The 21,749-nt window shown below is 38.6% G+C and overlaps 1 protein-coding gene across 1 annotated transcript in view; it reads left to right on the forward strand.

Annotated features, from left to right (window-relative positions):
• Positions 1-11,976, forward strand: part of CHRNA7 (cholinergic receptor nicotinic alpha 7 subunit) — a 45,438-nt gene extending 33,462 nt beyond the window's left edge. The window contains exons 5-10 of the mRNA XM_027881545.1: positions 4,052-4,131; positions 5,330-5,497; positions 5,895-6,089; positions 7,356-7,442; positions 8,048-8,157; positions 10,207-11,976. Of these exons, the coding sequence (XP_027737346.1) occupies positions 4,052-4,131; positions 5,330-5,497; positions 5,895-6,089; positions 7,356-7,442; positions 8,048-8,157; positions 10,207-10,725 (1,159 nt within the window). The 3' untranslated portion in view covers positions 10,726-11,976. The remainder of the gene's footprint in view (positions 1-4,051; positions 4,132-5,329; positions 5,498-5,894; positions 6,090-7,355; positions 7,443-8,047; positions 8,158-10,206) is intronic.
• The last annotated feature ends 9,773 nt before the right edge of the window (positions 11,977-21,749 follow it).

Raw genomic sequence — 21,749 nt, forward strand, 5'->3', positions numbered from 1 at the left:
AGCAGCCTCACACCCAGGACAGGTGTTTTTTGCAACATTAATGTTGTTTAATGTATTTTTCAATGCAAATTTGTTTTCTTGAGGGGTTTTCCCTAGCTAACTTGATTCCATCAATGGCAGTGTTCCTGGGAGAATCTGACAAATCACACCTTCATTTCCATTCTCCTGCTGAATAACACACTGTGTATGCTGTAAAATTGGTACTCTACAACAGCAGTTTAGAGGTTCCCAAAGGACTGAGTCATGACAATATTCTTCTTCACATATATCACAAACCTGATGGAGGCATTCAGTGTGTCCGAGAATTTAGGCTACAGTATTTAAATAAGTGTATCCGAAATGAAAGGGTAGTAATTTAGAAATCAGTAGTATTGATATATATGTACTAACTGTAGCTGAAGTGCTTTATAGAATGAGAAGGGTGACAATAACCTGAAAAGCTGAAAACAATTTTTCTGTTAATATAGGTTTTCAAATCCTTGGGTTGTTAACTATGGCACAGTCATGAACTAATTATTCTACAGTGTTTCTATTTCAATCTCGTACTTAATCCAAAATTCTTATTCAGAGTTTAGTCAGAGAGCAAAGCTATTTAAAACAAATTCTTACTCCTGTATGAAATTATATTGGGAATATGTTCTTTCTTAGTGACAGGCCATTTTGAGATAGATGCTTTCGACTTCTATATGCTTCACTAGGGACGTGCATCTGCAGTTACAAAGAAATTAATGAATTATAAATTCACTTTCCATTTTAATGAATGCATGTTTCACTATGTCTTGAATCTGTACACATCTTGCTGCAGCCCAGTACAGAGAAATTGTGACAGCTGTATTAAATTTTACAACCAGTCTATTGTGAAGAGAGCAGGGCCAGTTCATCTCTAATTTTTCTGAGGGAAGAAAATCTTGGCCTGTGTACAAATTCCAGGATTGACTGTGTTAATGTCATGCATGGCTTTCTTCCACTTTTTGCTAGACTTATTAAAAGTGCTCATTTCTGGTGGAATTATTTTCCAAATGGCCACACAGTGTTTAGTACTTCACAGAATAACAAGAACTGTGGTAGTTATGTCTCATTTTAACAGTTTCATTTTTCCAGTTTTATAAACCTGAGGTTCTCCAGATAGGTCCCAATGGAATTCTGTATGCTAGGTACAGCTTTGCCATCTCAATGTGCTGCAATCAATATCTGCTTTCAAGTCATTATACCCTGAAGAAGAAGTGTAGCAGAAATAGTTTTCTATCATCACATTTCAGTCCAAAGTCTCATCAAGCAAAGGCTTAGCCACTTGGTGCATTCCCAGTTGAAGAAGTGCACTTCATAAAACAGTCAGAAATACGACATAGAAAAACACATATTCTCCTTTTTCAGAAAAAATAATTGCATGTTCGAATCTGAGTGCCACTGGATATTCTTTTAAGAATGTGTCTTATGAAAGCCAAAGTCATGTGGCAATGAAAATTAAGCTGCTTGATCAACCTTCAAAAGCTTCTTTTAAAAATTCTATTTTTGCCAATTACCAGAAACAGCAGCAAGGTCTTAGAAGCAACTCCCTGGTGCTTGACTGCCCTCTGCTCCAGAGGAACACCAGAGAATCTAGTATAGGAGTCATTACCTTCCACTTTACAAGTGATTTGTATGGCATGGATATTTTCACATCCTGAATTTGGCTGTTTGAGTTCCATCATATAGCCCTTATGAATTTCAAATCAAAGCAATTACTCGTCTAATATAGAACCTTGTTGGAGGACTCTGGTTTCCTGAGGAAATGAGTCTTCAGCACGTGTGCGTGCACACCTATCAACATATGTGTTTGTGTATGATCTTCCTGCCCCCTTCCCCAAGATCCCCTGAATCCATTTCTACCAAACTTGGCAGTGCAATGAGTAGAGATCTTTGCAGTACCAGTTTCTTACAAATAACACAAAAGCAAGAAACTAAAATGTGGAGGGAAAACAGTTCAAGCTCCAACTGGAAGAGAAACTGCAACATAAAGCCAGAGAATGTAGCCATGAGCTGTGGAGCTAAAGGAGTGGCTCACACTGGTTCAGCTGCCTCAGAGCTGAACTGCCTTCTCCCCTCAATGTGCTAGAATCCAGTCATGATACAGTCACAATATTTACACTTTTCTGCTTGCCTTTAAAGTTCAAATGAAATAGTTGCAAATATTTTCAGCACTTGTGAGCCTTCTGCTCACCACAGGAAAAAGTGCAATTCCCTATAGGCAAGTAATTATCTGGATTTAGCTGTTTCTTCTCTGCGTATTTCACAGACCAGTCCAGACATATTTTAAAATCTAATTTCTTCAAGTATGTGAGGGGAAAATAAAATGCAAATTAAAAATGTCTAAAATAACAATTGCTTTATTTTTGGTTCTGAGATATAAAATTTGCATCAGAATAGATTAAATATTAAAGTCTTTAAAAAAAAGAGAATATTTCAATAAGGGTTTTCCTGCTGGGAAAAACCCCCACCTTTTAATACACTTTGTTTTCTGCTAGAATGAAGAATATTTCACCTTATCCCCATCTCAGATTTTTACTGTATTTTTGCAATGATGTCTTAAAAGGTAATTAGAAAATTATGAGGTACTGAACCACTAATAGTCAAAGAGACATCAGAGACCTGTCATGCTCCAATCAACCTTGAGAGACACAGGATTTTAGATCAAGAGAAGCCCAGGCTGCTGCAAGAACCAGGCCCTGAGCATTGTGTGACCCCCTGTGCCCTGCCCAGCACGGCTGGCACTGCACTTGCTTTGTGTGCCAACCCAACCCCAAGGTGGCTGTTTGGAACCTACAAACAGCACAACAAAGCACAGTAGCCTATGTGTCTCATTTTGCTTGTTCTCTGCTCAAATAAGAGCCTGAGAAAGGAGCCTTTGTCTATAATCAGGGCCAGCAGCCATCAGAGGTGAATTCAACACAGCAGTTCCTGAAACAATTCCGAGATGCCATTCCCTGCCAGTGCCATTCCTGACACCATTCACTGCTGGTACCTTCCCAACACATTGTGTGCAATTTAATCCAGGCACCAATTTCAGTAACTCTGACCATTTCTTGAATACCCAGGTGCTGAGATTTAAGGAATGTACAGATCAGAATCTCCAACACCTTACTGCAAAACCCCCCATTAGTAAATGGGAACTGTGAAATAAGGCATAACACTATAATGAGTGTATGTACATCGCAAAAGCAAAAGTAAAAAGTAATTTAAACATCTCTAGGAAAGGTTTCTAGAGTAAAGTCAGTGAACTTACTAAGCTTTTCATAAGAAAGACTCTTTATTTCATCATCTAAATATTTGAAAATAGCTTGTTTTCCATACAGAAGTTCTTAAAATGTTAATGCCTAGTAAACTCCCGGAACACTGTGCCAGAAGGAGTTGAGATATTCCTTGGCAGTGGCTGCCAATTCATCATTTGGAGCATTCCCCAAGTAATGTTATGTTTCTTTTCTAGAGAATTATAAGACCAGGACACCAGGGTGGTCCTGGCCAGCACCACCACACTGACACCTCTAATAGCACCTCTTTCTCCTTGTTTTCTGAACCCAGTTTGTGGGTTCTGAGGTAGGTAATAAAGGCTGGAGCTGCATTAAAGAGTCTTGTGTATGACATGTAGAAATAATATTCACCCATGCAAAGAGGTAGGAAGGCACAGACGCTGGAGGATCCATCTCCCCAGTATTCAGCAGCTGTTGCTGACGTAAGCAGCAAGAGAACAAAGTTTCCTGTACAGATACTTGAGAGATTTTTAAAAGTGCTTACTTTCCAAATGGAAATCAATTGAGCCACGGCACTGTAATGAATCTGGTGAGACAGGTGAGCAAGCAAGAATGAGGTGTCTCCACCTTCACTTACAGTTGATAATCAGGAACAAACCCAACAGTATCAGGCCAGTTACAATGAGGCCACAGAAAACTGGTGACAGGAAAAAAGCTTCAAGTTTTGGGGGTGAAATAATCCTTTTATGAAGAACAGATTCATCTCAGATATTCTTCAGCCACTCAAAGAGCATATAACCCATTTTGTGTCTTCCCTATTCTAGTGCTGATGAAAGATTTGATGCTACTTTTCACACCAATGTTCTAGTGAATTCTTCAGGCCATTGCCAATACCTGCCACCAGGTAGGCTGTTTGCATGTCACAAATGTTGATAACTCAGACTATTTGTGTATGGTGTGGTTTCAAATTTGACATCAATTCTCTGATATTTTATTTATCTGCCTAGGAGCATTTGATAGACTGAAGTCTAGGTGCATTATGAGTTACATCGTTACACCCTTGGAGGAAAACCACCACAAAGATACATGTTTTATTACAATTATGTAAATTATTCTGTCATAATGCACAATTTCAGAAGTTTGCAAGTATTAAAAAAAGATAAAAAATAAAAGTCCTTACTATAAAAAGATTTTTTTTATTAAAGGTAGGGTAATGCCTCTCAATAAAAATTTATTTAATTAATGTAGTGTTTCTTTTATTAATATGTTGATTTTACAGTAAGATACTTTGTAATATCTTGGATGTATTTCTATTTGAAATGATTCACTGGATGCTTCATCAACACAATTTTTAGTCTGAGAGGAAAGTAGGCTGTGTTTGATATTTATTTGATGTATGACTGACTCTGGATATATATCTGTTCCCCAACTCAATTAGCACAATTATTAGAATTAACTATTCTCAGAATCTGAATTTTGGGAACTATAGCAGTAGAGCCAAGTGCTTTCCAGATAAATTAGTTTTTCCCCCTAAGATCCCAAGAGGATTTCAGGGGTTTGCCTGTTGTTCTTTTGATTTAAGATGTTCCATTTGGTGGAGGTTTTTCAATTTGATTCTGAAAGCTGCTAAAGGACAGGGCCTGACTCAACAAGTGAAAAATAAGAAGCTAGCTTTCCTGAGTAAATCAAGGTCATAGAAATCTAATAAGACAGCAAATAATATTTCAGGATTTCTTATATTTCAGGATTTCTTACTTTAGTCAGTAAAAGAAATAGAAACAGATTACATATTCTGCTTCATTTCTTTCTGAAATATAGGATCTAGAAATCCAAGCTCTTCTATAACTATTCTCCCACTATGTGCCTAAATGGAACAAATGATTAAGAAATCGTTTGGAACATCAATAAATTAATGGTACAGTTCTTTCCCTTTTCTATGACTGACTTTTGCTCTTTAGATGTCAAGACATGACTGAGATCAAATGTGCTTTACAAGTGAAAAACAGAAGGCGTGATGGAAAACAAGTTCTGGTTAAAAAAGTACATGAAATTCTGTGGAACAAGCATTTCAATTCAGTGTTCTTGTTTCAAATCCCATCCAGGCATATTTAAAAGCTCCTGCTACATAGATGTGCGCTGGTTTCCATTTGATGTTCAGAAATGTAACCTGAAGTTTGGATCCTGGACCTACGGAGGCTGGTCCTTGGACTTACAAATGCAAGAAGCAGATATATCTGGCTATATTTCAAATGGGGAGTGGGATTTAGTAGGTAAGCTCTGGATTTCTTATTTAAACTGTGAACTTGCAGCCTTGTACCTGCTGCTGAAATGGATGGAATAACAATCATGAAATCAAGACAGAAATTAAATTAATTAAATGATCTGGCTAGTGGCACTGGAAACTGTGACAACAGGTATGAGATGCAAATCAATGTAAAAAAAATAGATGGCAGATTTGCTGCTTGAGTTCTGTAAGTATCTTTTATCTGATTTTCTCTCATGATCCAAGAAAAAAATTACTTAATTGGGAATTAAGCTTAAAGAAGTAGTTTTGTCTGTGGTAAACCTTAGAAAGCTACATTTATCTTTAAAAAAAAAAAAAAAGCTATGTAATACACAGTTTACTCACATTAATTTCTGGTTTTCTTCCTCTTTCCTCCTACACAGGAGTTCCTGGGAAGAGGACTGAGAGCTTTTATGAGTGCTGCAAAGAGCCCTACCCAGATGTGACATTCACAGTAACCATGAGACGTAGGACTCTTTACTATGGACTCAATCTCCTTATTCCTTGTGTACTGATATCAGCACTTGCTTTGTTAGTTTTCCTGCTTCCAGCAGACTCAGGAGAAAAGATCTCACTAGGTAAATTATTAATAGGATATTGTAAATATGAGTAAACCAAAAGAAGTTGTCCTTTTAAAAATTCTTTTCAACAGTCTTAGTAAGCAGAGAAGTAGCCTGTGGGTCCTGTTCTGGCTCATGAGCTATTTTTACTGTTTGATGCTGAACCAACAGAAGCACAAACAATTCCTGACTACTCTCCTTAAGAAGCAGGGGTTTTATTTTTTGACATATATTTGCTGAACAAAAATCTCAAATTCATTAAGTAAAGCTTAAGTTTACAAATATGCATCTGAACACTTTAACATGGAATTCTTCTCAATATTTCCTTTTAATACCAAGTTGTTGTAAGAGCCTATGGTGCCTTCTCAGAAAGATTGATTCTAACTGCTCCTAATTTACTTTTTACTGCAAATTTTAACTGAAGTATTGGTTTGTGAAACAAATCTGATTTTGAGTGTTTGATCTTTAGGATGGAGGTTAAATATGTAAAGAAACCTTTTGTCCCATACAAAAATTCAGATGCACTGGCTTCCACTAAGTAGACAAACCTGTTCAAAGGTAGAAACAAAACTGGCATCTCTCCAGAATGAGTAATAGCCTCCCTCATCAAGTAGTAGCCTTCCTAATCAAGTAGTCCCTCCCAATATTTTAAGATGAATTCTTTGTTCCTAAATCTTTCCCAGCTGGCAATGACTCCTGATTGTGTAAGACTAGTCCTGAGAAAACAGTTAAGCCTTGTTCCAGAAAGATGGGAGCTCGTCACTGAGCAACAGAAGTCAAACTCCAAAAATCAATAGTTAAGAGTGCTTGGGCATAGCTCCCTGCAGAACCCAACAGCTGATATCAGAAGATATCAAAGTCTATTTAAAACAGCAAATCTGCTTTTCAGGAAATTTATGCATTACACCACCTGTAGCTTCCATGACAATTAATCAAGTGTCACATGCTCAAACACTCCAAATCACACCGTGTTTCTAAAGCAAACATGGTACAACAATTTCTTTGATTTACCTCAGCTAATTAGCGAATGGTCACAAAAGTTGAACAGTTACAAGGATCTAAAAATATCTATGTCTCTGCAAGCTTTGGTACTACTTTGGCAGCACTGCTACCCTGAGCCTGAGGTGGTACAAAAGGGACAGGAGCACCACTAATGTGCTGGTGCAGGGGTACAGAGGGATTGATTGTTCCTGCCAAGAGCACTCCTTCAGATTCATAGTGTTTCTCTCTGTGTTGTAGTTACAAGTCTCTGATATAATTTCACACCTCATGTTTATCTTGCAGGTATCACGGTTTTATTGTCTCTCACTGTCTTCATGCTGCTTGTGGCTGAAATTATGCCAGCAACGTCTGACTCTGTGCCCTTAATTGGTGAGCTTTGATTCGCTTGGGGATTTTTGTCAAACACGGTGCAGTGACTGGTCCAAAGGCCAATCACCACTTGTACAGTGATCCACTGCAGTTGAATTAGAAAAATGCTGCCAGCTGACAAGAGACTCTGATGCTGCTCTCTGCTCTGAGTGAAGCAGAAAACCTAGGTTTATTTGGGAAAAACATAAGGCTGTCAATTTTCCATGGAAGATGTTGTTGCAATTCTGATAGAATTCATGAAATTATTATCTGTATTCCTAATTCCAATTAGAGCTAAACATAATGGCATCTTCCCCTTGTAATTGTTCAAACATAAAGTACTAGCCAGTCTCTATAATACTGATGAAAGAAAATTAGAAGACAAATTTTTCAAGGTTGCTTAGAAGAGGCAGGTGCTCAGTTCCACAAAAACAATTGCTAAACATTGGCTCAAATTAATGATTGATCTTTCTGCTGTTGAGAAGTCTTCCAAAAGTTCCTAAAGTAGCATGTGCATCAGTACTCTGGAAAAAGAGATAAACATTGTGTATGCACATATGTAAACAGGCCTTACAAAAGCTGTATCAGCCAGAGGATGTTGTTATAATTATCTGTTTATTTTGCAGCTCAGTATTTTGCCAGCACTATGATTATTGTTGGTCTTTCTGTGGTTGTCACTGTTATTGTTCTACAATACCACCACCATGATCCAGATGGCGGGAAAATGCCTAAATGGGTAAGGTTTGATTTTCCTTCATTGTCCATTTCATAAATGTTCAAGTCAGGGATGTGATAGAGTAGCTGAGGGTCTGTGATCACTTCTTACCATTAAAAACATATGAATTCTTCCTAAACATTTTGTTTGGAAAAGTAATTTCACCAGAAATGAGATGCTTTGTGTGGTTGGTTTCTTAGAGAATGTGTGTGCAAGAGAGAGAATGAATATACCTCCACTTGCTTCTGATATCCTCCAAAACAGCTATAAGCAACTCAGGATTTTGCTAAATCTATTATATATAAATGAAGGTGATTTTCAAATAAACTTCAGATGTCAGAAGTGAAACAGGGAGAAGAAAAGAGTAAGGTGCTGATGGAGATGATAAATGCATGAAATACAGTACCCTCAAGGTGAAACTGCTACATATTTAGCTGCTGTCGATACAGAAACATCTATATCCTAAAAAGCATTTGTTAAAGATGGATGGGAAAGGGGAAGTGAAACTTGCTCTGAAAATCCTGATCTTTGAATCAAGAACGTCTATAAAGTGCAAAGAAGAATTAAAGCATATTTGTAAGCATGTAGACAAGGTACTTTTTTGAGGGGTTGTTTTTAGAGAGAACATTATGCTCATATTGGATTACTACACAGTGCTGAGAATCTTCTGCTGACTTTCCCCAGCTCACAGTAGCATCGGGCATTTCTGGAGAAATGGAGAGACCTTTCTCCTTTTTTTCTCTCTAGAACAATGAGTTGTTATTATCCTTACTAGCCAGAAAGCATGTGAATACAGCAGTACCCTGAGGACAAGAGATAATGAGATATTCCCTGGCCTATTTTGGAGTAGTGACTTTAAAATAAATTTCAATGCAGAGAATAAAAGATATATCTCTTTAGACTCATGTTTGATGATAGAAAGGGAACAAATATTTAGGACTGAGCCAAATGTCCTCAGAAAACAGAGTACTTAAGGTTGAACAGTGAGCTGTTGTGTTGAGAAGCTGAAGAACAACAAACATTATTTGGATACTGGTAGATTTTTGGTCAGGCCTGCAGTTAACAAATATTATCCTTCTTGGTGAAACTTGATAGTGTAAAGAGAGTAACGGCAAGATCTGTCTCTGGTTAGGATGCTTGCCTGGATATAAAATCTACTCTGAGTAGCAATCCACAGTCAGAATAAATGGACCAAATCTAATTATAGTGTAAAATTTGCACGATATACAAGACAACAATATTTCATTAGGGCTCTGGAAAAGAAATGCTGGAATAAGCCCTTAAAATCTGATTGAAATAAATTATAGAAGCTTTCGTCAAAACTGGAACAGTCTCTGGCTTGCCTGCACTTTTGGCAAGGATGGATTAAGGCAATGTGGAAAACAATAGAATAATATGCACTGATTAGGTCTGAAAAGTATTTTTAAAATCAAAGTAATTTTCCCATCTTTTCTCCATATTATATCAAGCTCTGTTTTCTAAAATCTGCAATCAACTGTCATGAATGAAACGTGGAAACAGAGTCCAAACATTGTGAAGCTTAGTGGGCCAGTCCAGTATAGAATCTGTTTTAGCAGCCCCTTCCAAACACTAATGGCCTGGAAATTTAATATTAGAGCACAAATACAAGTAAAAGAAATGTAAACTTACTGACTACAATTCAAAGTAGTGCTATTATGACGATTACAAAGTAACTCATTTAAGTAAGTGTTTTCTTTTGTTGAACCCATGGTTTCTAGTAAAGGTGGAAAAGACACCCATACCACTGTTAAAATGCCAGGAAAAATTAACACTATTTGGAGACTATGGAGACTCCTATCAGAGGAGGAGGAAGTCCTAAGTGCTGGCAGTCAGTCTGAGGCAATCAACAGCACTGCAAGCTGGCAATAAAAAACAACGTCAGTGCTTGGCAAATTAATCAGCAGGAAAACTGTCACCATTTTCTAGAACTCCTCTTCAGAATAAGCAGAGACCATGGACCAGACAGTCCCCCAGGCTGCACGAACATCATCAGCACCCAAAGACAGTGGCTGTGTGAAGAGATGTTTATTCTCAAAACTTTTCTTTCAGACAAGGATCATCCTTCTGAACTGGTGTGCTTGGTTCCTGAGGATGAAAAGACCAGGGGAAGAGAAAGTGCGTCCTGCCTGCCAACACAAACAGCGCCGCTGCAGCCTGTCCAGTGTGGAGATGAACACTGTGAGTGGACAGCAATCCAGCAATGGGAACATGCTGTACATTGGGTTTAGGGGGCTGGAAGGGGTTCACTGCACACCTACCACTGATTCAGGTGTAATCTGTGGGAGGATGACCTGCTCACCAACAGATGAAGAAAACCTGCTGCACAGTGGCCACCCTTCTGAAGGTGACCCAGATCTGGCTAAGATTTTGGAGGAGGTCAGGTACATTGCAAACCGGTTCAGAGACCAGGATGAAGAGGAAGCCATTTGCAATGAATGGAAGTTTGCAGCCTCTGTAGTGGATCGGCTCTGCTTGATGGCCTTTTCAGTCTTCACAATCATTTGTACAATTGGTATTTTAATGTCAGCACCAAACTTTGTAGAGGCTGTGTCTAAAGATTTTGCTTAACTCCTAACTAGAACCTGCTTCTCTGAATGGTATGTAGCAAATAAGAATGTGGGGTTTTTGATTGCTTGTTTCTAATGAGTGTACTGCTTCTCACTGTCTGCTTTCTTTTGCCCCCCTCTCTGATCCTGAGTTCCTTTTGGAAGAGTGGCACCATTTCGCAAGGGAAGCTAAGGATTTCTCTTTGGGCTGCCTGGGCACAGCTCCTTTGAGCCCTCATTTGTGGAAAATGCAGTGGCTGCAAGACCCTTCAGAATGACAGGGTATTGCACCACCAGCTCTTACACACGTTTGAACTGGCTATCACAAAATAAGAGGTAGGCAATGCCACAAATGTCACTTCTTCCAGATTTTGTTGTAAAAGATAACGCGGTCCATCTTAACTATTTGAATGGTGATTGTAAACACTGATGTTTAGGAGGGGATTAAATCCACATGGATGCTCAAACAGCAGAGCAAAAGGGGAGAAGTAGTCGTCTTTTTGGTTACTGCTTCTTACTGAGCTGTCATATGTAGCTCTCAGGCTCACTTACAGCCAGTCAGCCTGTACCTCCCTCCATGCACTTTGAATAGAGCAGAAATGACTTTCAGAATTCTGAATCAAAAACCTGAAAGTTAAGGGGTCATACCTTATAACTTGTCCTTCCATATCTTTCTGGATTTGACCTAGAAGTTTGGCCTGAATTCTTAAACAGGCTTCACAGTAATTTGTGCAGTATTTACTACTTCTTCCTTCTCCCCAGAAAGGCACTCTTTCAACTGATGACCTTTTTAACTATCAGAAAGAAAAATGATTGATTTATGATGCCTTTATTATCACTTGTTTAAAAAAAACCCAACAACTCCCACACTTGCCTCTTTACTGCTAACCAGATTCCAGTGAGGAAAAAGTAACTCAGTGTCTTGTACAGGCTTAAGCATAAGTGAGGAATCTAAAGCAAAGAAGCCAGTAAATCCTGAGATCAATGTTTTCATTTAAAAATTAAATGTTTGATCTGCTGTGTGCCTCTCCTTCTATAGAACTCCTCCTGTTGAGTCACCATAACATTGTTGTTACAAGAAAACTCACCTTTTCTGCTCAGTTTATCATCAGATGAGTATTAATGAATAATAAAGTTTTTTGGGTCTGATATAAACTATAAAATGTATAAATATATATTTATATATACCTAGCATATACATCCACAGAAAGATTAAGACTTAAATATAAATTCTCTTGAGCCTAGAAAGATTTTTGCAAAGGCAAAACTAATAGTTCATCACTTTTTGTTATTTCTGATTCTGAAATTCTCTTGTCAAAATTCTCTTATTTTTGATATGACTGATGACTTAATGATAAGGACTGAGCTGAAAATACTAGGATCTGAAACTTTGTGTGTACAAAATAGCTGAGAATTAGTCCCTTGCTAGCACACCAGTATTCCCAACCAGTGATGTAAGTGGTAAAAGATGTGGGGGAGGACTACTTTAGCACTGGCTGCTTGCTTTATCCTGCAAAATCCCAGTTTTTTGGTCGAGGTCTTCAGAGACAGAGAGGCCAGTTGTACCGTTGTTTTACTGTGAAATGAACTCAAGGCCTCAGTTTATCTTTTAAGGTGGATTAAAATAAAGTAACTGAGATGCTTATTCTCCCTAGGTAATGATTTCCTTTTCAGAGTCTTCTCCCCTGAAAGCAGGAGAATCGAATTGGATGTAAACCAAGCCTAGAGTCACCATAGGTACAGTCCCTCACCTGAGTGAACACCTTGTGCAAGCACCTTCCTGCCTGAGATAGGGCAGGACAAGTGAAAGGAAGGCAGGATATCTCTCACAGTTTGTGAATTTTGTCCTCCTGAAGGTGCATTAGAATCTTACACTGCAAAGACACGAGCAAAACATTCAACACCTTCTTGAAAGCTCATCCTGAAACCATGTCTCAGAGTTAGCTATAAAGAAGTTATGTTTTCAGGAACAAGGATTAAGAGCAAGCCATGTAATAATGCCTGCAAGTAGATTCTAGTTTGTAGATTGCATATGAATGGGAAACTTTGAGTCTAAAATCTGAAATGTGAGTTTTGTTCACTTGTGAATAACTACACATATCATGTGGCACGTGCTGCTCCCCTGAATAATGTTCCTAGGCTGGGATTCCTGGTGTGAATGTTGATTTGCATTGGCATTTTTCCTTGCTGCAAGTATCCCTAAGTAGCTATGTAGAGTGTTCAATTTAGTTTTTGTAAAGTTTTGGGGTCCTCTTGGACAATAATTTTCTAGGAAGAAATGAAGACTTTTGAGGACTGTCTTGCACAATGGGACACAATTAATGCAATCATGATACATGATGCATGAAATATAGGAAGCATGAGAGTCCCTCTCTTTCCATCCAAATCCATTTACAGTATCTGTAGAAATCATCTTGCCAAACACAGGAGGATGGAGAAAGCATAATTTGACAGTAAACTTAATTATCAGTGACAGACATGCCTGGGCTTAAAAACTGGAGCCTGGTGCTTGGCCTTTAGTGAAGTCCTGTCAACGTCTGTAACACTGAGTCTGTGACACAGTCAGAGAACCCCAGGTGTGAGACAGGAGCAGTAAGACACCAGCCTCCACCTCTGCCTCCACCACTGCCTTCACTGCTAGCAGGATTCATGGAAATGCACCAAGGGCCCAAGGGAATCCTCATTCTCCTGCTGTTAACACCACCTGTAAACATTTGTTAGTAAGTTTATTATACACTTTAAATATAACAGTGACAACTCCTCCATTATGTTCTTTTGCACATCTGAGTCCAATCCTCCTGTAACTGAGCTGAGCAAAATGGGTATGGTTTTTGTCAAACTGTGTGTGTCAAATATATTTGTGTATGCTAAACAATATTTTGATCTAAACGCTGTGAAAAAATATTTATTTACAATTTGGGCATAGAGATGGAAATTAAATTCTGTATACAGTATGTGTGTATAATATTAAAGACTATATATTGATGGTAAGGATCTGTTATAATCTTAAGAGTCCAGAGGATGAGCAAGTGGTTCACCACAACTAAGCTATGACTTGCCTGACAAATTCATAAGCTCACTCTAGAGCTCAGCTGTCATGTACAATACTATGTGTGAACAATGTATATTGCTTTTTCTGTTTTTATATTGAATTGTATTGAATATTTAAAAGACTTTTTAATATTTTAAAAAAATTATTTAAGTGTTAATGCCAGAAAAGTTCCAAACATGAAATTTAAAAAGTTAGTTTTAAATACAGATAAATTATTTAAACAGAATTTAAAATATTAAATTATTTTATATAGGAATTGATAATACTATGTAAGACTTTTTTTAAAAGGTTTCTTTAAATTCTCTTTACATTCTCTAGCTGCAGGATGTAGTCTCAGTTCACCTATGACATTTCAACTCTTCACCTTCTTTAACAAGAAAAGAAGGTAAACCAAAGCCCCAGATTTTCTTTCCTTTTGTTATAGTCTTTTTTACATTAAGAAACATTGCATAAAGGGCATTAGAAAGAGATGTAACACCTGTCAGGTACTGATTGTCAAATAAGCAACTCAATACCTTTTCAGTCCAGTACAAATAAAAGATTTAGATCAAGAGGCTTTTGATTCTTTCTCATTTTGCTAAGACAGAAACAAACTCAAGTGGTAGAAAACACGAATAACCATAAAAGAAAGAAAAATGTCTTTGGATATACCAGTCTGAGATGACAAAATTCTTTGATAACTAAAACCACATTCATATCCTCCCAGCAAACCAGTCCCACACCAAACATAGATTACTTCAGTCAAAGTTAACTGAGTAGGTCTGTAATACCATGGCAATTTTGGACTGGCCTCAATGCCAGTATTAATTTACTTTTTGAAGTTTAACACAGAGGAGAGAAACATGAGAAAAAAACAAATCCATAGCAGCTGAATAAATTGTTGGTTTTGCCAGCTGCAAAGTTTGCTTGTTGGCTACTGATGAAAAAAATATCTAACCAGCAGAATACCCCGCAGAAGAAAAAAACCCATGTCAGGGCAGTTTTTTGCAGACAGATAATTTGTACTGCCCACATGCTGAGACAGCTTCCCAGCTTTACAACATGAGCATGTTCCAGAAGTAAAGAATCAAGATTTTTTCTTCTCATGCTTCCCTAAGGTTGTAAGGAACAGCTGATGGAGACCAGTTTGGTCAAGGTCAGCACACCAAGTCCTACAGGCATGAAGTTGTTACTGAAGTTCTTTACAGAGAGAGTGGTTGGGTACTGGAATGGGCTGCCCAGGGAGGAGGAAGAGTCACTGTCCCTGAAGGTATTTAAGAAGAGACTGGATGAGGCACTTGGTGCCATGGTCTGGTAGTCAAGGTGGTTTTTGGTCATAGGTGGGACTCGATGATCTCCGAGGTCTTTGCCAACGTAACTGATTCTGTTTCTCTGTAATCCTGCCTATCTTTGGATCAGAGCTGCCATGGGTCAGTGTCAGATACTCAAGAGAGGCTCATGCTGCTCGCTCTGCCAACAAGCCCTACCTTCTCTCCTCAAGTGCTGAGAAGCAGGACATGTACCAGACCTACTGTTAGACTTCAACGTGGTCAAACAGGCTTAGCTTAACACACCCCAGGCACTGTCTGTAGCCCTGCCATCACACACCATCTTGGAAGCCCTTGTGACTGGGTGTCACTGTCTGCCACTGCTCTGGGGCACCTGGATGGCTCATATGCAGACTGAAGGCTGCCATGGTTTAGGAGCTTCCTCCTGAGCAGATCCAATGCCCTCGGGGTGGCAAAGTCCGTCAAAGCACTAGGTGTAGATGCTGTAGGGATTAACAGTATCAGCCATCCAGTTTTAATCCAGCACAATCATACTCATTTCTTAGCCTAATCTCTTATTAAAATATCAATAAATGTCATAAGGCTGTAAACAGAATCTGCACATTGTAGCAAACCTAACCCAGCAATCAAACAGGAACTCAGCAGGACAATAACCACAAATTAAAGTTTTCCACTATTATTATTTTGCTTTTGCTTCTTAAAAAAATAACCTTTAAGATTTATGTAACATTTATTTATGCTATTAAGCAATTTGCAGATGATGGCATAGAGATAGAATAAACAACAGTCTCTCACACCCCAGTGAACACATTCAAAACTGCAATTTATTCACAGAATATGAACGTATTCAAGTCTAAAACTTCAAATCAGTTTCTGATCTACACCCTTACTGCACAGATATTGTAAAGGCATCACTAGTAAATCATGGGGCTTTCAGAGCTGCAGTGACTTGTCACTGTATTGATGCTATACAGGAATAGTACTTTAAACCTCAAAATAATTTGAACTATCTACATATTTTCACCTTAAGAAAAACCCCCAGCAAACCCAAAACACAGTAGAAATGTAACAGCTGTGATACACCATAAAGCTACTTTGGAATATGAGTACATGAGAATAACATCCAAAGAGGCAACTAAACAATTCTGGATATAACCCAATGCCTCAGTGCCTGTGTAAGGCAGAGAAATCTTTCTACTGAGTCCAGAATTCTGGGATCAGGACCGTATTCAGTCCACCAAACCTCACAGTTATCATTTATGTATTAGTCTGGGTCATGGTAGGCATGCCAATGAATAAGAATAAGCCAGATATTAAATATTTATATTAATTTGGCTTTCGATTTAAGAAAAAAAAACCACCTGCATCCCAGAGCAAGATATATGCACAACATCCCTCAGACAATGTTATCTCTCCTGTACATGGACTACACACAGCTGTGAGACATTTCCAGAATAACTTTTGTTCCCATAAGTGAATTCCAGTTTGAGGCTGCTTTTTCTGACACAGCACATTCATTGCTCCTTGTTCTTCTTCCAAGTTCTGGCCAAGTGAAACCTAATTAGCTCACTGTTTTGATCAGAGGAGATGGTAGGGAACCAACAATCAGAAATACCGTGTGAGTTTAACCCTGACTCAGGAGAGATTGTCGTCAGAAAGTTTGATGTTGTTGGGCCACACTGTGCTCCAGAAGGAAAATGCTTCAAAGGACTGGTCATGCCCACCCTGCAGTGCACATCAACCTGTCACAGTGCAGGAAGCCTTCACAGATGGCAGCAGTGTAACGGAGGGCAAAGCAGGCTCACCACTTCCACAGTGGGGCACGGGAAGTAAGTTTTCCCAGTTCCTCTGACTGTGCTCTGCGTGTGGATCCAATCAATATATGGTTTAACTGGTTAGTGCTTCGCTCAGCTGGTAAGATAATTATTTCTTTTGGCAAGGCAATAATGTAAGAAACTTGGGAGTTACGGGTAGCAATACACAGCCCACCTGGTCTTTTAAGACTGTCAGACACTGTCTTCAGCTGAACTAACTGAAACCAGGCTAACATAAGGACAGCAGTTGTAGTTTTCCTCACTAACCACCTTTAAAACCTATTAAAGTTAAACTGCTGCATCTTTCTCTGCAGTCAAGGTTAACATTCATTATCCTGCCTGCAGTTAACAAAGTGGTAACATTGCTTAATGATGCACACTATCCGTGTTGTTTATAATTGAAAGTATCTTGCAGTGAAGAGACCAGAAAAAATAACAAGAAGTCAAAGTATTGTACCTTTTAAACTAAACTGTAAGAGATAAAAAAGGCATATGAAGGACTGGCAGAGAATGAGGGAAGGCAGATTTGATATCACCATTGACAGAGAGCTGTGTCATATGGCATCAGTACTACACCTGCCCCACAAAGCCCAGAAAGCCACCAGAGAGTCTCTTTGACCACCAGCAGGTGAGCAACAGCCTATGCGGTTTGTGCCAGGTGGGGGCTGAGAGGGGGGAAAGTCCACCCTGACTGAGGACAGGGTAGTCACAGGTGGCCTCACTTCAGTCCTAATACACCCATGCCAAGCCTCATTTGTGGCATCTGCTCTGACCTGCACTCCATTTGATGGCACACATGGGCACAGGTCTAGAGCTGGGCACAGCCTGAAGCACCTTCATGCTCTTTATATCAGAGAACTCCTCACTGCCCTATTTCTACATATACATATAAAGTCTGCTTCTTCAGGGAGACAGGGTTGAAAGAAAGATGTAAACAAACATTTGCAAAATATTCTGAAAAATCTATTCAGAAGATATATATTTGTTAGCTCAAAACCAGCATGGTTTCTGTTGCTAAAAATATCCTGGAATTCATAGCTTTCCAGTAGGTTTCAGTGGCAGTCCTATGCCAGGCTTTTATTGTGCCAGCTGGTAATGGAGTGGGGTTGCGACTTCCTTCTTGCTGAAATTCTGCAGCAATCTATATGGGTCAAATGAGATATAAGTGAAACCTCCTGCAGCCAGCACAGCTTTTACCCTGAGCACACTAAAGCCTGGCTTTTAAACACCTCACTGTTCATTTGCAATCATTTAATGGAGTGCTCACTGCACCCAACAGAAGCCAACCTGTAATGAATGGCACTGCAGCCATCTAAAGTGTCCAACTTCACTTCTGATCGATTGGATTCATGCCTCTTAAATATAATAATAAAAGCCCATTTATTTCTCATGCGCTTTTGCTAGTGGACTTGAAAATATCCTGTCTACTTGGAGCAATAAAACCTGCATAGTGCAAATTCTGAGATTTGCATCTCCAGACGTTGGCTTTGTGATTTTACGCTATAGCAGAGTAAATGATAGATAAAGCCAAATATTATATAAAATGCACACCTTCTTTTTGCAACTTCTGCAAATTCAAACACTTATGTCTCTTGCTCCAAAGGCACCAAGAGCAGTGGTATCATGTCTTTGCACAGCAGGCATAGTAATAACAGCAACAGAAAGATGGTTTCTCCAAGAGAAACAATGTCAGAACTTTTTGCATAGAACCAGAATTTGTCACCTTTCATACAGACAACTAATTTAGGCCATTTGGGCTCAGACATTTATTCACCATTTCTTTGAGCTATCAGACAGGGTATTTTTCATGTCTCAATTTTCCACTAGCAATTCAGTGCGTTGGGTCCAAGACCTTTCATTACTGACAATTTTCATACCTGGCCTTCTCCTCCAGTGAGGGTGGTGAATGTTTTCTCTTGAACAGAGCTAGTATGGAAACTTTAGTCTTTCCACAATGCCATGAACTGCATAATTGATTTAGAAAAATGATCTGTGTTAGGAGGGAGCATCATGAGTTACAGGTTCTCCTGAGCTTTTCTCCAGACAGCAGCAGCATTGATTTTCCCATTCACTTGACAAAAAATAAAACATTTCAACAAACTCACTCCTCTTTCATTTACCTGACACATAGCCATGCTCCAAGACTTTACCTTTGGTAGCAATAGTGAATGCAATAGATTGTATCCCAAAGTGTAATTATTATTCCAGGATTTTTTTAGTTTCAAACTATCCTTTAGTCTAAGTGATGAAATCACAGAATAGCTAAAATCCAAGATACTTGAGAGCAGACCAAAGCTAGAAAAATACATGTACTTAAAGAAGCCTGTGAAGCAAGATGTATTTTTCAACACAAAAGCAGTAAGGGTAACTGTAAGGCAGTAAATTTTCAATTTCAATTTCAATTTCAATTTCAATTCCCACACTGCAGAGGACTCAGTCTGCTGTTCTGTGACAGAGCAGAGCACGAGCTCTTGCTGAATCAGGAGCTGCCGAGGATGTGTGAGTGTGGAGATGTTGGTCTGCAGGCACTGTGAATCACAACTGCCATTTGCTACAAACCGATAGTTTGCAAGGAGCACAAAAAAATTAGGCAGAACTTCAATAAAAGCATAACTCTAGAGGGAAGAAATTCTCAGAAATTACAAGTATGAGAAGAACTGACTGCAGGGGGCAGCTTGCCCTTAGAGAGATAGCAGGACCAGTGCCCTGTACAGTGTCTGCAATTTTTAAGTACTACATCCATGTAAATTTTAAATGGTTTCTATCAAAAGTTCAGAATACTGTGAAGACCACAAGTTTAACAAAACTGGTGTCCAATATGGGTCAAACTTTCAAGAGCACATGATGGATTTTTTGATCTCAATAGCTTCCCACAAGTTTGTCTCAGTAGAGAGGAGAAGTGGAGAAAGATAATGGAATAAAATAAAGATCTGAAAATTAGTTTTCACAAACAGGTATGCAACCTCCTAAAAAACCTGTGTCGGCAAAAATGTTCAGTCAACAACCCTAAAGATCACAAATTCCTGAATAGTTACGGTTGAGCTTGTGGGATGACAGGATTGCCCAATGAAAACCAGCAAAACATTTTTTTGGGGAAAAAGATCCCTCCAAGTCTTTTTGGGTTTTATTTGCATTATTTGTTTCAATGATTGCCCACAGGACTGTGCCTAATACTCATTAAATAATCTATTCTTTCTTATTTTACTGAAAAGCTTGTCTAACTTGCAAGGTGGGCTGACAAGCCTCTGATGCTGCAGAGACAGTGAGTCAGTGCCCAAGGAAGGTGTCCTCCAGGAGGATGTGCTTAGGAACTAAAAGCACCACCAGATTGAACAAGGGAAGTTACATGAATTTCAAATTAAATGACAGACTAAATACTACAATATGACCCAATCTGGTCCCAGAGTTATCCTATTCCTAATTTTATTGTTGCAGGAATTTTCTTATGATTTATCTGAGTCCTATTATTACACTGAGCCTTGTGCCTCCCAAGGAAGTATCAGGGTCCTCTACCAAAAATAATGGTGCAACTTCAGCTGCAAAAGAGCTGTGGAGCAGGATCAAGATGCTGTCATAGATCCTTGATAAAAACTGAACCACAGGATCTCAAACATTAAGACTGAGTGATACCAGTAGATAAGAGAGACAATCTTCCTGGGTGGGTTGGCTTATTATGAACCCCTTGTCCCCATCCAGCCCTCCCTCCCTCCCACTCTAATAATCATCTCAAATCACCAAGACAGTGAACTTAGCTTGTGAAGTTGACAGGTCTTTAAAAAAGCCACTATTACTGTGTCTACAGCCCTGCTTGCTTCATTGCTGTCTTAGTGACTGTTTTCTGTTCTGGCAACTATGGACTTGATTAAGCGATACCGAATGTGACCTGGAAAATGAAAATCTACAATTGTTACTATTTTGCTTATGTAAGAAAAATGAAATTAACATTTCTGAGACACAAATCTATTCAAATAATTCTGCAGTTTAAAAAAGCTGTTAACATGATCCTGAACAAGCTTTGTATGTCCTGCAAACTTCTGCCATATCCCTTGTGTATCCATGCCTGTAGTATTTACTGCACAGTAATATCTGCATTTTATAGCCAGTGAAATGCGAAATTCCTCACATGTAAAACTCTCCCCCTTCCAAAATTTATGTCTTTTCAAGTTCAGATTTATCAGATTGTAAGCACTCAGTGCTTGCAGTTTATCACCAATTCCCATCCTTAGGGTCCATTAAATAATTCAGAATTTATTCCAAAACTCAGTGAAAACATGGTATCTATCTATGGACTTCAACTCATTTAGGTTTTCTGAAAAGTTCTGCTTCTGAAGCTTTCCAGGCAATTGCAGAAGAAGGATATATAGGACATATCAAATATGTCAGTTCAAAACTACCTTGACAGGAAACGTCTTAAGCCTGGAAGTGGTCTGCACTTGGGAACAGAAAAAGTAGGGTGAAGATTCAGGTTTTTAATTTATTTAAAACCATTATTATTTTGGGCACGAGGAAATAAATTAGAACATGTGTTTACTTCTTTGAAGAACCAATATTAGGCACTGCTCTGTAAATTTGTAAACACAATTCTAAAAATGCACTCATTTTATAGCTTATATATTGACTGAGTATAGCTCTATACATGTGCATTTTCCATTAAAAAGCATCATTTTATCATATTTGCAGTATCGCAGTATCATCACAGGAACTTTCAAGACAAAATAATTACCTTCTTTCAAACCCTTGATTAGTACTGCAAGAATCATAAAAGTAGTATTATCTGGAGACTTTTTTTTGAAATTTATTTTTTAGCAAATGTTCCCTAAAACCACTATGAAACTTGTACTGCCAACCTCATTCTGTCTTCCAAAAGGGTATTTCCCTGGAAAATTGCATAATCCTAAATAACAGATGGAAA

Source organism: Empidonax traillii, unplaced genomic scaffold (genome assembly GCF_003031625.1).
Source record: "Empidonax traillii isolate 1590-97213 ecotype Southwest subspecies unplaced genomic scaffold, ASM303162v1 scaffold90:size2128546, whole genome shotgun sequence".
Classification (NCBI taxonomy): Eukaryota; Metazoa; Chordata; class Aves; order Passeriformes; family Tyrannidae; genus Empidonax; species Empidonax traillii.